The 16,726-nt window shown below is 49.0% G+C and overlaps 1 protein-coding gene across 3 annotated transcripts in view; it reads left to right on the top strand.

Moving 5' to 3' along the window:
- The first annotated feature begins 989 nt into the window (after nucleotides 1–989).
- RANGAP1 (Ran GTPase activating protein 1) overlaps nucleotides 990–16,726 on the top strand; it is a 36,586-nt gene continuing 20,849 nt past the window's right edge. For 2 of the 3 annotated variants that reach the window (XM_061549539.1, XM_061549538.1), the window contains exons 1-3: nucleotides 990–1,292; nucleotides 6,951–7,078; nucleotides 13,680–13,739. In XM_061549539.1, the coding sequence (XP_061405523.1) occupies nucleotides 1,181–1,292; nucleotides 6,951–7,078; nucleotides 13,680–13,739 (300 nt within the window). In that variant the 5' untranslated portion in view covers nucleotides 990–1,180. Of the gene's footprint in view, nucleotides 1,293–5,123; nucleotides 5,501–6,950; nucleotides 7,079–13,679; nucleotides 13,740–16,726 lie in introns of those variants that run through there. The other variant, XM_061549540.1, reaches the window with a different exon arrangement.

Raw genomic sequence — 16,726 nt, 5'->3', positions numbered from 1 at the left:
GTGCTGATGGTGCTGATGATGCTAGTGGTGCTGGTGGTGCTGATGGTGCTGATGATGCTGATGGTGCTGATGATGCTGATGATGCTGATGATGCTGATGGTGCTGATGATGCTGATGGTGCTGATGGTGCTGATGGTGATGATGGTGCTGATGATGCTGATGATGCTGATGGTGCTGATGGTGCTGATGATGCTGATGGTGCTGATGGTGCTGATGATGCTGATGGTGCTGATGGTGCTGATGATGCTGATGGTGCTGATGATGCTGATGGTGCTGATGGTGCTGATGGTGCTGATGGTGCTGATGGTGCTGATGATGCTGATGGTGCTGATGGTGCTGATGATGCTGATGGTGCTGATGATGCTGATGGTGCTGATGGTGCTGATGGTGCTGATGGTACTGATGGTGCTGATGGTGCGCGTCGTGAGTGGAGTGAGCGGGAATCGAACTCGGGTGGCCGGGTTCGTGGCGCAGCGCGCTAACCACTACACCACCGCTCCCCAAACCCCCCACACCCCGCCCCTCCCCCCACCCTCCCCCACACACCCCGCCCCTCCCCCCGCCCCTCTCCCCACCCCACCACACCCCGCCCCTCCCCCACACACCCCGCCCCTCCCCCCGCCCCTCTCCCCACCCCACCACACCCCGCCCCTCCCCCACACACCCCGCCCCTCCCCAATCCCCGCCATTCGCCACTAAGTGGCGGTGACGTCACCACAGCGCCTGTGCCAGGCCAGGTGCACTTTGAGGCCACCACGTGATGTGTCGAAGTTTCGCCGACAGGAGGTCACGGGACAGACCCAGCAGGTGCCATGGGTCGAGTGACTGAGACCTGTTGTACCCCCCCCCCCCCACTGTGCTAACTTGCTGCACTTTATCAGCCGGGCGCTCCACTCGTTGTTGTGAGCGTCGCTCCTCTACCCCCCCACCACACCCCTCCCCCCAGATACCCCGCCCCTCCCCCACCCCGCCCCCCTGTGACGTCACGCCGCTGGTCTCGCGAGAACTCGCGGCGCCATTCAAACTCTTCGCCGCCATCGTCGCTCGCGCCGGGCCGAGCGAAGTCGACGGGGTCCCCCCTCACCGCGGCAATCGGCACCCACCGCAACCGACACGACGACGACGACGACGACAACAACCACCAAACAAGACATCGCTTTGAAGAGAGAAAGTCTCAGCCATGTCTACCGACGCGGTGACGGAGCTGGCCGCCTCGCTCGCCAAGGCCAAAGTGGAGGCGGCGCTCGTGAGCTTCAAGGGAGAGTGCCTCAAGCTCAACACGGCCGAGGACGGTGAGGCAGGCAGGCTGTGAGGGAGGCAAGCTGTGAGGGAGGCAGGCTGTGAGGGAGGCAAGCTGTGAGGCAGGCAGGCTGTGAGGGAGGCAAGCTGTGAGGCAGGCGGGCTGTGAGGGAGGCAAGCTGTGAGGCAGGCAGGCGGGCAGGCAGGCGGGCAGGGAGGGAGGGGAAGGCCGCCGTTAAGAGTCGCGCGGCGGCGGCGGCTTGCTCGTGAGCGACGGCCGTCGAGCCTCTCTCGCCTCGCGTGCAGTGCGGCGCTCCGTTTCAGAACGAAACAAACTAAACAAAGTCCCGTAGCTTGGCAAGCAGCGGGCAGCCGCGTCCCCTTCCCCCTCAGCCATTCAAGTTGCCGGGAGGAGGGGGGCGGACGAGGGGTAAAGGGGGAGGGGCGGGTGGTCGGGGTCACGTGACGAGGGAACCGGCGTCTTCCGGAAGACGTCTTCCGTGTTTGGAAGATGGCGGTGGTGCTTGGGAGGGCGGCCGCAGAGAGCGGGAAAAAAACGCGGAGCGGGGGGGGGCATCTTCCGGAAGATTCTACCGGTGGCGGTTGTTGCTAAGATACCGCAACGCCGCGGTTGCCGGGCAACGGGGCCGAACGGGCAGCAACATGCAACGCTGTTCCAATATGTAATCGATAAAGCTTCAAATCTAGAATCAATAAAGAGTTTATATCTTGCCATAAGCGAGGCTATTTGAAGTGCATTGCGCGGTGGGGGGGGGGGGGGGGTAGTGGGAGGGGGATTATTAAACGTTTAGTTTATTTAGTAAATTCTTAAACATTTATAATATTATTTTTATTTTATTACAACGTTGTGTGTATGTACAGTGTATCGATGTTGAACTTTAGAGTTCATGGGAGATCGTAAACCATGGCAGTAGCGATAGCAGAGTGATGAGGAGGCGCCTGACTGCCGATGAGCGAGTGACCGGAGTGAATTGCCGATGGGTTCTCGTCCAACCTGATTGCTTTACTTAGAGTTCTATCGGCTGAGAGTTCCACCAGATACATGAGAGGAGTATTCCAACTTCATAAACAATAACGAGTCTTTATTCCGGATGGCTGGCGATACGGGTTGGAGGAGGTGTTGCTGCTTTATAGCGGGGCATGTTTTATACGTTTTTTCGGTAAAGTCACGTAGGTAAAAATAAATAATAATTAAACAATAATCTAAATAATAATCACGACGTTTCGGAGGCAACACAAGTCTCCGTCATCAGGTGGGACCGTCATAGCTACATTTACTGTAACGGTCCCACCTGATGACGGAGACTTGTGTTGCCTCCGAAACGTGATTTATAATTTGTATTTCTATTATTTATTTTATTTATTTTTACCTACGTGACTTTACCGAAAAAACCAAAGCGTATGAATCCTTGCAGTCACGAAAGCTTCAAATCTAGAATGTTTAGAAGGTTTCTGCTGCTGCTGATGCCACCAATAAACCGGCGGTCGCCTCTCCCGCGCCTGAGCACGTGGTGGAGGAGGAAGCGTGGGGATTCTTAGGTTTCAATGCGTGTTGTTGGCTCGGATGCTGAACGAAGCCCAAACAAAATCGTGTTTAAAATACACGGGGACGTATGGTCACACGTCCACGAGTGCTTTTCACAGAAAGCTGATCATTATTAAAATCAAGTTGTGTTTTTATGCCCATGTGAGAGATTGGTGGGGGGGGGGGCTATGCTTGACTGCTGTGCACAACCGTGAACCACCAAGTAAAATGCCATATTCCCGTGGCAGGGAAGTTGATGCATAAGGCAGTCATTCTCTAATATCATTAGCCGTGGCCTATCCACTGCTGGATGAGGGACTCTCCAAGCTGCCACCATCCCTCACGATCGATCCTGCATGTAACACGCCGCGTACAACCTGCCCACGAGACGATGTTGTTGCGCCATCTCCTCGGTAAATGTCCCTTCGGAATTCGTTACATTCCGTGGCTGCCGCTCCATTATTCTTGGCCATCGTGTACCATCATCCCTTCTAGCGACCTGCCCAAGCTGCCCTCTTCATAAGAGTTTATCATCCACCTGCACATCTTCTCCAATCCATCTGCTATTCTCGCAGTCGAATTCCACGTACGCAGTGCTGGTTTGCGTGTTTTTTGAGTGCGGTTGTTAGCATGCCGGATGGTCTCGCATTGTATATGAACGTACTGCCTGCGAAAGGACTTACCTTGTTTGGAAAGTGGCCAAGGCGTAGCTTGCCCTGGCCTTGGACCACGGTGGGAGGATAAAGACACAGAGGACAAAGACCTATGGCTTGGCAGTTGATCCAACATTATAGCAATATAGAGCGATGCAAGCGCTTATTATTAATTCAGATTACTTCAGGTGCATGGACTGATCAATGCCTTGGTCACATAATGTGTTGTGTAGAAACGATTCAAAGTCACCCCGCGTATGTTATTTATAAAGGGAACTGTTCTCTGCGGCCATCGATTATCATTCAAAAACTTGTCACTTTCTCTGCGCTAAAAATGCATTTGTCAATGGAAAGTGATGAACAGTAATTCGCCTGCTTCTATCGTGTTACCGTGCTGTGGTTTAACCCTCGCTCTCGGAGAATGGAATAATAAAATATCAATTTTGCACATTTGGTATTCGAGCCAAACTTATAGCGGATGTATGTATGCTGAACTTCTTTCGCACCGTACATAGCCAACCTTGATAATTAATCGGAGGATGGCTGTCAAGAAGGTGCTGTGTTTCACAGACAGAGCCTGCAGTAGAGGGGCAATTTGGCTATGCGAATGACAATTGTGTGATACGGTAATACCTGGTATTGTTTCGAATTTGCACAATGATGCCGGCGATGTCACAGAAGATGTTATCGTGCAATGTGAAGCCGATGACGTGGAGCGTTTTTACGGTGACGATACCTGCAGCAGACATCAGGGAAGAGGCCTGTCGGATTCAAACCGCGAACCTCTGCAACGAGCGGCTGACGCGCTACCGGTGGGCTCTGTCACCGCAGAGATGTGTTGGTGCGAGAGGAATTCGCTGTTTTTCTTATTGTTCTGTGCAGACTCCAGCATCCGTTGAAACCGTAAATATGTAGTACTCTTGAAAATCCGTTCACAATGCTCATCATTTTGTACACGGTACAATTCCCATCCTTTTAAGAATTGAACCTCACATGCAGGACCTCTGGCATTATATCACCAGGCTTCGTGACCTGAACGCCTGATTAAAAATATGTTTTTAAACTAATGGGTGAATTTCTTGTGCAATATGTTCCAGTGCAATACGGGCACAATTACTGCATGTAGCAAGCAACTAATTTCAGGAACAACTTGAAACAGAAAGCTGCCTTGTGGGAGTACCCAGAGAGTCTCTGCCAGTACCTCGCCACTTTGTCCCACATGTTTTAGTTTCAGTTGATAAACGGCTCGGCGCTAATTTTAATTAATCGGGCCAGTATAAGATTTCACCCTCTTCTAAATGTCTTAAATATAATTGCATCACCCCATAAAGCCACGCTTGGGGAAGGCCAAGTGCTGTGCTCCAGCCCATGAGTTGCCCCACATGGTCAGTCTGAAAGGCAAGCTCTCTGAGTGTATTGCACGAACAGGGTTACCACGTGGAAGACCGTGGGTGGGGGGGAGGTAGCGACAGAGCCTCCTTATTCGGGGCATAGGCGGTCGTTATGGCCAGGTGGCCACTATGTAAAGCTTCTCTTTAACAAGGTTTCCTCCATCTCGGGATGCAAGAGAGGGCGCGGGCGTGTGCGGGGATGGCGATAACAGTTGGCGGCCGTTAAAATGAAATACCGCATCCAGTGGAAGCCAACTTCTAATGAGGCTCTCACCGCTGGCGGGCTCTCGGTAGCGTCAATCAACTTCTAATTGTAACGGCTTGCCGAGCAGCCCCGGAAAATCAAACCCATTAGTTAGGTTTTTTCACCCTATTAATATTCCGCGTGTAAGGCACGCGCCGCTTGAAACGAGCATAAATAAAGGCGGATGCTCTAGGCACATCGGATCGCGGCTCGTAAATTTGCCGAGTGCTGACCCGTTGGCCATTATCTTTGCACTCTCCGCACGCCTTCCACAAACATCTCTTGTACGTTATTTACGACATTACCCCCGAGCAGTACAGGGGCCGCAAAGCTCTCATATTTCAGATCTCACGAGCACCGGTGTCGCACGCTTTGGCTGGGGAATGCATGCAAACAACAATTCACAAGCCCTGAGCTCGCAGCAATAGTAGGTGAACACCTCCGCCCCTTTCATTACCCTCGTCGAAGTGGATCATACAATAGCTGGGCGACGAATTTAATCTTTCTGTCCGCATCCGAGCCTTTTTCCATGATTGATCTGCAGCATTGATCCTAGAATCAGACTGTTCTAAGAGCTCAGTAATTATTACCTAATCACAGCTGCATATTGCTTTGATAAGTGTTTTGAGGCTCTTTGCTTGATGATGGGCTGGCTTATTTTATTATTTGTTTTGCATACCTGGGTGTTCATAAGCAACATCTCCGGCTCGTTTTCTCGCTTTATAATTTAATTTCATACTGCTTTGGGAGCTTTGAAGCAGAGAAGTTGTATAGGCTTGCAAAGAAAATAAAAACATCTATTTTTCTTTTATAACTGCACTCATCTTCCAAATGTACAATATTTGTAGAGCTCAGGTTACTTTGCCACGTTCCGCTTCACGTTTTCTCCCTGCTTTGGGAATTAAATGAACCAACCACGCAATTCATTTCTGTATGACAACATTTACGGTGCCTTACTTGTGGTTCAATTGTGTGCCATGGTCTTTGGCCACTTACATGGTAGCTTGGATGTAACAATGCATTGATTCCTCTAGTCATGTCATTGAGAAGTGAATTTGGGAAGAGATGGATTTTAAACACGACATATGATATTTTTCCATCGGCTTCTCCAGTATCTGCCTTCCAATAGTAACAAACACAATATAACTGGCATTGACCAAACACCCCAATGTACCTGCAAATTACTCATTTTGGATCACGCGCAGCAACATCGACCCTCATGCGAACATTTGGCATGACCCTCCTAGAAATGTCTTGATACTTTCTTGGCTAAGCTCGTGTAATAATAATACATAATAATCACGGTAGAAAGAACATTTTACAACATTAGCATTTACTCCTGCGACGTGACGTAGCAATAGGAGGCATGTTTTAAAAGTGCAATGACTTGCATGTGGAATAGTCCGGAGAAGCCGTGCGTCAGCGTGGCTTGGTGCTAACGGGAGAAATATAGAACAATGGATTTTTCTGCATTGCGCTCCGCTACCCACAACACCTATAACACCTGTTATTTTGCATTGTGGTCACCCATTCAAGCACTTACCAGGCTCAACCCCTCTTAGCGTCCGAGGCCTGGCGAGATCAGGCCCATTACGAGTTATTTGTTCCTCGGCTTTTTTGTTGTCAAGGTGCAGCCATGCAATGGTTTGTTCAAACCACTGCTGGTGGAAGGACTTCCCCTGTAGGGAGCTCTAGATAGCCCCTCTCGAGGGTATTTTGGCCTGCTTTTACACACAGATCAGACATATCTTGTGTCGTTAAAGGCATTTAATTTCTCCGTGAATGCGTCTGTGGGGTGCTCTAATCACGGCTGCTGACGAGCGGCGTTTACGTGGGCAGCGACTCCAGCGTCTCACGTTGTGCTTCTCTCCCCACAGCGGGCGTGGTGGTGTCGGCCATTGAGAAGTGCGAGCACATGGAGGCGCTCAGCCTGGAGGGCAACACCATTGGGGTGGAGGCCGCCAAAGCCATCGCCACGGCGCTCGCCGAGAAGCCCCACTTCCAGGTGCGTGGAGCTCGCCCACGCGGCGCGACACGCGTGTTGACAGGTGACACGCGTGTCAGGTTCCACACGGCACGTGCCGCCTGCCGTGCCACTTGTTGCTTCACGTGCCACGCGTACTCGGGTTGTCGCAGCATGGTGATACTGTGATATAAGATCCGTGATAATCGTATAAACGTTTTTCAAAAATAGCGTCGTTCGGTGATTATCGTTGCTCATAAAATTGGCTGAAATATTAATTTCAGAACAAAATATATACGAATAAACAATAGCTCAAGTTCATGATCATAATTAAAGTTCTAAAAACAGCTATTGCCCATTAAAGTAGTGCTTTGTAAAACGATTTCTGGAGTAATTGATTGCATAATTGTGATATGATGATTTACGTACTCTTGTTTCATTAATTCTCGTGTTACTGAAAACACAAGGCAGGCTTATTATAATAGTAATACATCAATGCACAAAACAAAAGCCTAAAAATATGACATACAATTACAGAGTTCAGCTGAAACTGACCTCCGATTAGCGGGGTGGGCTACGTGCAGTGCGCAAGAAGTTCTACATACATACAAACAACAACACACACATCGTCATATCGTGTAATGTAATACCGTATCGTGAACAATGGTCACGGCAGCCCACGATATGCTTTTTTTCCGATGGCGGTTATTCTCGGCTTTTCGTCTCTCCAGTCACGTGCCGGGCCGTTCAATACCAGAGCGTTCATAATTTAAGCCACTTATCGATCGCGAGCATTACAAATAATGGGTAATAACACTTGAAGAAATGGAATTATGAAGTGGCTACGAGAAATTAGGTGATGTTAGATTGAATGAACTGGTTTAAAGGCTGCAGAGACTGGCTGGCAAGTTTGGTGAGTTAATTAGTTTATTTTGGCAGGTTGATGTGTTTTTTTTATGCAAAAAATATGTTTGCGACCTTGTGTATTGGTCGTAAAATAACAGCGCAACAGAAGTCCTATTCTACACAGTCCCTGCGGGCTACAGATGAAGCCTCCAGTTTCCTTAGGCACCGTGATATTGCACGGCAGCATAAATACCGAGTGAAAAAAATGAATGTTCAATGTTCTAGGCGGTAATGTTTCACTGGAAGGAATAGTGCGGCGTTGGGTTGGTTGTGTAAGATCCACCTTGATGTGTTGGCTGGTACTTTTATACCAAACGGATTTGGTTTATAGGCGTCGATGGGCTGTGAATTTGAGAAGAGTAGAATGTAAACCTTGAAATTATATCCTCAATAAGGAAACTCTTATCACCGAAGCTGATGGCAATCTGCTCGGTTAGAAGGGGGTCATTAATTTGTGATGACTGGTGACTGGTACAAATTATGGTCTTATTACTGAATAGGGCATGTCAAGGATTTAAAATAGCCTCTTGCAGACACACGGCACACACTGTTATTGATTGGCTGTTGTCTATCCAGTGCCAAAGGAATAATATTTCTGCCACCACTTGACTTCGTTCATCACTAACGTTGCAAATCCCCTGTCTTTGTTACCGGTTTTTGGCTTTGCCGATAGCCATGCCCCCCCCCCCCCCCACATCCCTTAGTCTTTCCTCACTTCTTAATTACCCGATGCATCACGTTCTAGCCGAAATATTCCAGTGCAGGTGAGTGGCGCATGGCGCCGAGCACTGGACGGGGCTGGCTGGGAGATTGTCTCCCCGACGCGCGCCGGTCAGTCCGCAAAAATCCCGGCGAAGCGCGGCTCGCCGCCGCTGCCTGCGCCATGCCGTTACCGCCGGAGCGAGCCCGTGCGGACGTGAGCAACATCTGGCAAGGTGCAGCGTAGGGTGCCGTGGAGGGTGTGGGCGGAGAAAAATACCCGTGCACCAGACCTAGCCACGAGCCAGAAGCGCTGAAACCACGCTGCCTCGTTTAACCCGTTGAAGGCCAAATAGCCAGGAGCGGTCTCCCGCGCGCCGGGCCCGCAGAGCGCCCGAAAACCGCCTTGGGTGTTTTTTGGCGACCTCAAATTACTTGAACTCGTCGAAAAGTGAAGCTGGAGAGAGATGGGGTTTATTTTTTTATTGCTTTTATCTTAAGCATTAAAGGTAAATATGTACAACTGAGTGTTCATCTTAATATAGGTGCCCTTGTCAAAACATCTGTCTGGAAAACAGAATTTAGCCTGCTGCGAAAGTCTCCTAAGTCTCGATCAGAGGTGTTCATTCAACGCTCTTTCCCAATCTCAACTCGTGTATCCCCACGGTTGACTCTTATGTGCAAGCCTCGAACTGCAATTAAAAAAACATATTGATATGCCAAAATCGTAGCTTATTTAAAACAAAAATATAGCTCAGCGTGGCACAGCGTGGCGTAGCGCCTGGGTGGGCCAATAGGCTCGAGGTTTTCCAGAGAGCCCCAGAGGTGTCTGGTTAATTGGCCGATATGTCAGCCGCGCTCGCTGCCCGCACGGACTTCTTATCGATGGAAAGCTGTTGGCCACACGCACAACTTATTGCAAGCCGTCGAGTCGTGGGAGGCTGTTTTTTTTTTATTATTTTGTTTTGGTATCATTGCCGCCTGATAAATATCCAATGAAGTTAAACAATAATGGAGGCCGCTGCATTGAATGGTTTGCTCTCCATTAGTATTGGGTTAGTTCTTCTTTGTAGACATCTTGTCTTTGTCTAAAGTGTTTACTTGGGTTTAAAAAAATATTTTTTCTGTGATTTTTCTTTATACTTTGCGATGCCAGACACATTAATTATCTGGAATTCTGTTGTTTATTACATTTTTTACTTGCATAAATTGGATTACTATTGCACCATTTTAATTGTCAATATTATTAGCATTTTTTACAAATGGTTTAATTTCTTCCTTTCAATTTATATAATTAATTTGTGCAAAGTAGCGGAGAAAATGTTTACCTGGAACGAGCAGTGAGCATTGCGCAACACCTTGTGTCGGAGACCAGCCCCCAGAAGGTGATGTCCTAAAACTACTGCTGAAATAAATAATTTTGCGAACTTTATCCACACTCGGGGCACACATTCCATATGCCCCGCAGAGAGTGTTTAATCATTTTGGTAATCAAGGCGAAATGTTTAATTCTCAGAGCTGAAATATATCTGGATGAAGGTAGTCAAAAACAATATATGACATCATGGGGGTTTATTTGCAGTCATTTGCTAACCGGTGTGTGACCATTAACTCGCTGCACTTGAGAACCCGATTTAATAGCAGGTGGTGTTTAAGCTTCAAACCTCGGAGATCATCTGTCCTGGCTCACGCTTCTGACTTGACATCGGTCCCAAGCCACCTGCCCCGCCGCTCTCTTCCCTTGCCCTGCGTTTGACGCGTGCGTCGTGTACAGCGCGTGCGCGTGAAGGCCCCCGGACATTACGATGCACGTCTCCTGCATTTGTATTCAAGAGGCATGTTTCCAGTTGCACGGCAGAGAAAACAAAGGCTTAGAAATGCAAAACCACCCCACAGGCCAGCGGCCTCAAGGATGCAAAACACATCTTGAATGCCAGAAAAATAGAGCAGAGTGCAGCGTACTTTTATCCACGAACACTTGCGATGTTTGGCCTCGTGCCCTGAGACCATGAGGCTTGACCGTGTGCACCGGCCCACGCTCAGGGCCACGTTTGTAAAAAAAAAAAATCTAATTCGGTGTGAGCATTACCGATTCTGGCATTGTCGTCGCACGTTCGGAAGCGGCTCTAAGACTCGTGCACGTTGCCGGCGATCCCCAGCCACGAGGAAGGAGGCTAATTTGTTTTGCCATTGCAGCCGCACACGCAGGCAGCCAGCCAGCCAGCCCGCTCGCCAACTCGCAAAGCGCCGTGTGCGGCTCTGGGCCGCCGTGGCCTCGCTGTGGCAGCTTGGGGGGGGGGGGGAGCCGTCGCACGGCGGTGACTCTTCATGGTAATTTTTTCCAACTGTTCCACGCTCGCAGAAGTGGGAGTGCCCATTCTTGATTCCACCCCCCCTCCACCACACGACACTTGCCAATGGACTTTATGTCGTGTACCCTTTTTGGGTGAACAGAGGTGGGGAGTATAAAAAAATGTGCACGGTTGCAACTACTGCACCGGGAGATCAAACCGGCGACCTCAGTACTGCACTACCAGCGCGTGTTGGTTATTACACACGGCAGATTGTGAGTCATGATGTAAAAAAATATATGACGACAGTATCACAGTAAAAAAAAATCCCGTGCCCTTAAGGTTCAACAACTTTCCACCATCTGACGCTGTGCTGATAAGACTAAAAAAAAAATGAAACTAGTTCAGAGTTTGCCTCCTTAATCTGTGCCGCCATCCCGTAGGTTGATGGACCTAAGTGATTTTATGTTTTGGAGGCAGCATACACTACTCGATTTATTGCACATTAAACATATATGGTTTGCTTTTAATCTTAAAAACTAATCATTTTCATTTCGGTATGCACAGTGCTGAAATTTTTTTTTCCCACCAAAACATTGGGTGTTAACTCACGGTGCATCAAACTTTAATCTGTAAGCGTCAGCCTGTCCCCCGACTGACACAGGCAGTTGGGTTTCAAGCCCGCGGCCTCTCATCGCTCACTTCTCAACCGAGCGGCTCGGCATCTCGCGGGACCCCGCGCTTTTATAGGCATCTCAGCCGTCCTCTTTAAAGCCTTCCCGTCCATAATCGATCCACCAACCCCAGCCTTTGTAAGTGGGCAAATTGCACCACAAAGAAGGCAGTAAGCAAAAGGGAGTCGCGTGCGTGTGCACACGCGCCCGTCTCTTGCCCCCCCCCCACCCCCGCCAATCCACGTGTATTAATGGTCGTGCAGGGCACAGCGGCACGCGTGCGACCGCGTCTCACGCGTTTTAGGTGGCCGGCAAATCCCACCGTCGTTTAATAGCGGCGGTGCCGCCACCGTCGAAATTTGTAGCGGTGCGCGGGACGACCAAATGGACCCCGGTGAGCGGCCCGAACCGAACTCTTGGGCACGGCAAATACTCACAGCATCCCTCGGTGTGGAAGCCCTGACCCCTGACCTCCACTGCCGCCTCGCGCTTAAACGCCGCCGAGGCTGAGCGTAAGAACATAATCATTTTATGTAATGGAAAAAGGCCTTCCTGCCCATCTGGCTATGGGCGTTTTATGCGTTCAGCTATTCGCTAATACGTAGATTTCTTTGCGAATATTTTCTGCCCCCACGACCTATGTATGATTGTGTTTTTCTTTCCTTTCTGCTTGTTAAACAACACGATAGTCCTCTGCACTTTGCAGTGGGCCCCAAGCCAAAGCTCGTTGCTTGGGACACTTTCATTGAGGCGTCAAGGTAGCTGAAGAGTTAAAAAGCGGAGTGACACCGCTGCCTGCGAAGAGAAATCGGCGCAGCCTTGAGGCTGCATCAACGACAAATGCGCCTCATGGCACGCACCTGAAAACGCAGCCCTGCCGTCAGATGACATAGCTGTTGGTGTACCAGTCGTGGCTTGATAGCCCGAGGATATCACCACCGAAGATCAGTTCTTCTGGAGGGATATTTTCGATCCCGTAGCCGCGTTGAACGTGCCAGCCCGGGGTACATGCTGTGTGTGTGTGTGCGCATTGGAGTGTGGTGCTTCGTGAAGCTGATGTTGCTATAGATCTATCCAACCAAACGACGACAGCTGTGTTTCTTTGTTAAGAAAGAAAATTACATGAAAGGCAGTGTGCCTGTGAATTTGTATACACTAATTAACATCATCGTTCTTACGAAGTTTCTAAGCAGTTTGTAAAGTACAGAGCTGTACGTGGACTCTCATGGCAAGAACAAAGGCCTTCCCAAGGTTAGATGCCACTCTGGGGCTGCCACAGAGCTGTGCATGTGTGCACATGAAAGGGTCTCTATAGAGACGCCTCTCTCCAAGATAATTTATATAATGCACGCTCGCACAACCTCGACTCACATGATAAGGCATCTTCCTGCTCGGAGGAACGAAGGCGTATCTGACAGCACAAGGGTAGGTTTTTTTCTCTGCGCCCTAAGAGAGTAACGAGCCGGTGACGCAAATGGGAATAGGGTGAGCCTTTTTCGTGGCATTTCATCAATACAACGAGACATTCTCATCACGTGCTCACCGCTGGAAACCTCGGCAATGAAATGCAGAACAAAGTCGAACCAAAGCGCTTAAATAAATGTACAATGGATAGAGAAGTTTGAACACAATTCCTCACCGCAGCCAAAGAATAATTATATTCCCAGACCGGTTTGCCATTCGAGCCACACGAAAGAGAAGACCACCAACACATTTGTGAGTGTGGCACCGCTGCCAAGCATTGCACGTGTATAACGTTTTGCGGTTGGGTGTGCGCCCGTGTGCAAATCCACGTAACTTGCGTTACGTTACGAATGCGGCCGTTGACGAGGCTGGAATCCTTAGGACCGCAGGAAGGCAAGCAGACACTCGTGATGGACTGACGCTGTCAACACATCCACACGTGTGTAATGTGTCGCATGCAGTTTGCGACGGAGTTCATGTGTGTGAAGCTAGGGGGGAAGGAGCGTCTGCAAACTGGCTGCTCTGAAATGTTTGCATTGGTCCGCTTTGGCTCCTCATTCCTGGCTGTTTTGTAAAGATGCGTCACTGACGTTTCCCTTGTCGTTGCAGAGGGCTCTTTGGAGCGACATGTTCACGGGAAGACTTCGCACAGAAATCCCGCCAGCGTTGGTAAGTTATGATTTCGGTAAAAAATACATCTGAATTTTTTTTGTTGCTCGTTTTTACAAATGACAAAAGGTAATGCATGTGCATGTGCGGCACGGAATCCATCAACGGCCGCGGAGCGTTTGCGGTCGGTGCATTCCCAACTTTTACTTCCAGGAGTGTGGATTGATGAGGAGGACGGCTGTATCTATCAGATGTCCTTGCAGCGGAGTCTCGAGTCATTTCTTGCAGGGAAAGGAGTATAAGCACGCCGACAGTGCGAGTCATTGTTTGTGAGACGGATTCAAAACCAACGCAACTCCCACCTCTCATCTCTCCCACCACCGCCACCTCCCGACGCAGTCCGTGTCATCCCACAATTGTGTTATGTAAATAATATATGCAGGTTGCATGCCAACTAATTTCCAAACAATTTAGATTTTTTTTTGTCTTTTTAACAAGGCATGCGTTTCCTTCCAAATTGAAAATTGAGCCATAAAAGCGTTAGTGAGCGCAAAGCAGCAGTAATATTGTACTCATCGGCTGAAAAAAATATACTACCACTCGCTGCACGCTGCGCTGTGTTAACGAGATCTAACGACATGAAAAATTTGCACGGGTGTATTTAACATATTGATTTTAAAGAAATACTATTTGGATGAGAGAAGCCAAGGGGGGTCAGTGTTTGTGTGTGTGTGTGTGAGAAACAGCCAAAGGATGCATGCTCACAAGTTGCCACTCACACCTTGTGCACATCTCTCAAGGGGGTGATTACACTGCAAAGCTGTCGGCTATTTTGGGGACATGAGATACAGCGGAAGGGTTGGTTGGCTCGTGCCACGGTGAAATCTTCGCAGGATACTCTTTCTTTTTGTTCCTTCATGCACGAGTTGGGAGCGATGGCACAGTGGATCGCACGCTGTTCTGTGATTTCCCATCGGTGGTAAAGTGATACCTCAACCGGTGCTAGCCACCCCTCCTCCGCCCCAATTTCACCCAACCCACATTGTTGACCAGTGTGGTGAAGTATGGTCAAACAAACCCCATGACCAACCCAGTGTGGGGGAGGCCTTCATCAAGTAGTGGATGGACAAGAGGGTTTCAAATTGGTATTAATTGTTAAGTCCTGCACGTCTCGTTTTCTGGCCCGTGTGCAGTCTGCTGGGAAAGATTTAATACATTTTTATCTGGTCAATTTAGCCAAGAGAAAACAGGAGCGCACTTGCAAGACCCCTGCCCCCCTCCATCTTGCATAGCGGCCGTGTGTGTGTGCAAATAAATACCCAATTACATCCTAACAAACATGGGAAGAGAATCCGTGTCAACCTACGCTTGCCGTCAAATCCGCCGGTTTTTTTCTGTCCCTGTCTCCCGTTTGGGGCAGTAACGTGACGAGAGCGCAAAGGGAAACGTGAAGACCGCGTGTCCTTTTTTATGTAACACTGCGTGTGGCGCAAAGCGTAAAAAAAAACGCTTTGTTTGTGCATCGCCGGTTGCTGAATGCTAATCTCGTAATCCCACTGTGACGAGGCCGCCACTGTGGCAGCGAGAGGAAGGTACACATGGGTTGGCGGGGAACGGGTGTTCTGCCCCGCATTCGACGACTTCCATGCTCGTTCGTTGATTTTACATTCTTAGCGCAAACAAAACGTTTCCATCTGCTCTTGTCATCTCTTTCATCGAATCCATAAACTGCAGGTTGATCTTTTCGCGCAGATCGGCAGGGTGGCGTCGTGGTAACACTTGTGCCTCAAAGCAAGAAGGACCTGGGTTTGTTCCTTACTCTAAACAAACGTGCAGTGTAAAGCATAGTCACGAAACGCCAATGCTGAAAAAATACCTGAAAATTACTCCTTGAGGATTACACATAGCAACACCAGCCCCTCCTGTGAAAATGTACGCTCCTGAAAATTATTCTTGCGACTCAGTGAGACTTTCTTGGGTAAACAAGCATAATAACAACAAATAAGATTTATGGAAGTGTAGCTTGTTTGGCATCTTTACAATGTCCACATAATGATGACCGTTATTTATTCAGTAAGGCCTCAAATTTTTCTCTGGGGGCTTCCGCATGGGAGTGTTTGGCCAATTCCCCTTATGAGTGTTTTGCTTGTGGGAGAAAACCGGAAGGACCCAGAGGGGAAAACACTCAAACGTCCACACGTGTGTGGATTTAGGATTAAGGTTGCTGCACTGCCATCTCATGGCCTCCTCGCAGCTCAGCCAGCGGGTTTGGGAGTTCCACCAAGTCCGTGTGATGCACCAGCCCTTTGCCTCCAAAGCGCCGAATCACAGAGGACGCGTCCTCTGGTCTAACACCGTTTGAGACTAGGCTCGAAAGAAAGCTGTCTCTGGTATGGACCAATCCGTTTCAAAGACAATGCATATATTATCAGAGTACGTTTTTTGTTTGCATTCTGACCACAAGTATAGTGGTTAATGCACACGTGATTCCTTGTAAAAGGTTTCAGTTTGGTGTTTTAACATCTTAACACCTGTTTTGTTGCCAGAAAAAAAGGGGGAAACCCTATTCTCATATTTTGGTACTGACAAAGGAGAGGTCCCATGATGATTGGAGAGTATTTGGCTGCTATAAATTTCCACATGGTAAGCCACTTAGTTGAGCTATCATTTGTGGCCAGGTCACTGCTGAAAAAGAGCTATATAGCTCAGTGGGCCTTACCTGGTGAAATAAAAATTGCTGTTTTTTAAAATATCTTTGGCTGTTTTGAATACACTGTTCCTTGCCATAGAAACATGGAGTTTCCATTAGCACATCACGAGTGCGAGTAGAGTTGAGCGCAACCCAACGCTCGTTTGATCATCGGCAAGGCTGCGAAAGGGACCGACTCGGGGCGCACCTGGCCGGGGTGGAACACCGTAAGGCACCATCCAGGCCAGATGCCATCGTGTGAGCGTGGGGGTCTTTTAAAACTAGTTACTTGTCCAGCAAAATGGACTCGGTGGCAATGTTTTGTGCATTCACGCACATGCACGGTTTTGTTCCGTCA

The sequence above is a fragment of the Lethenteron reissneri genome, chromosome 10 (genome assembly GCF_015708825.2).
Source record: "Lethenteron reissneri isolate LAM-NWPU_2019-01 chromosome 10, ASM1570882v1, whole genome shotgun sequence".
Taxonomy (NCBI): Eukaryota; Metazoa; Chordata; class Hyperoartia; order Petromyzontiformes; family Petromyzontidae; genus Lethenteron; species Lethenteron reissneri.
The sequence above is the reverse complement of the archived record's forward strand: the minus strand, read 5'-3'. Positions and strand labels throughout refer to the sequence as shown.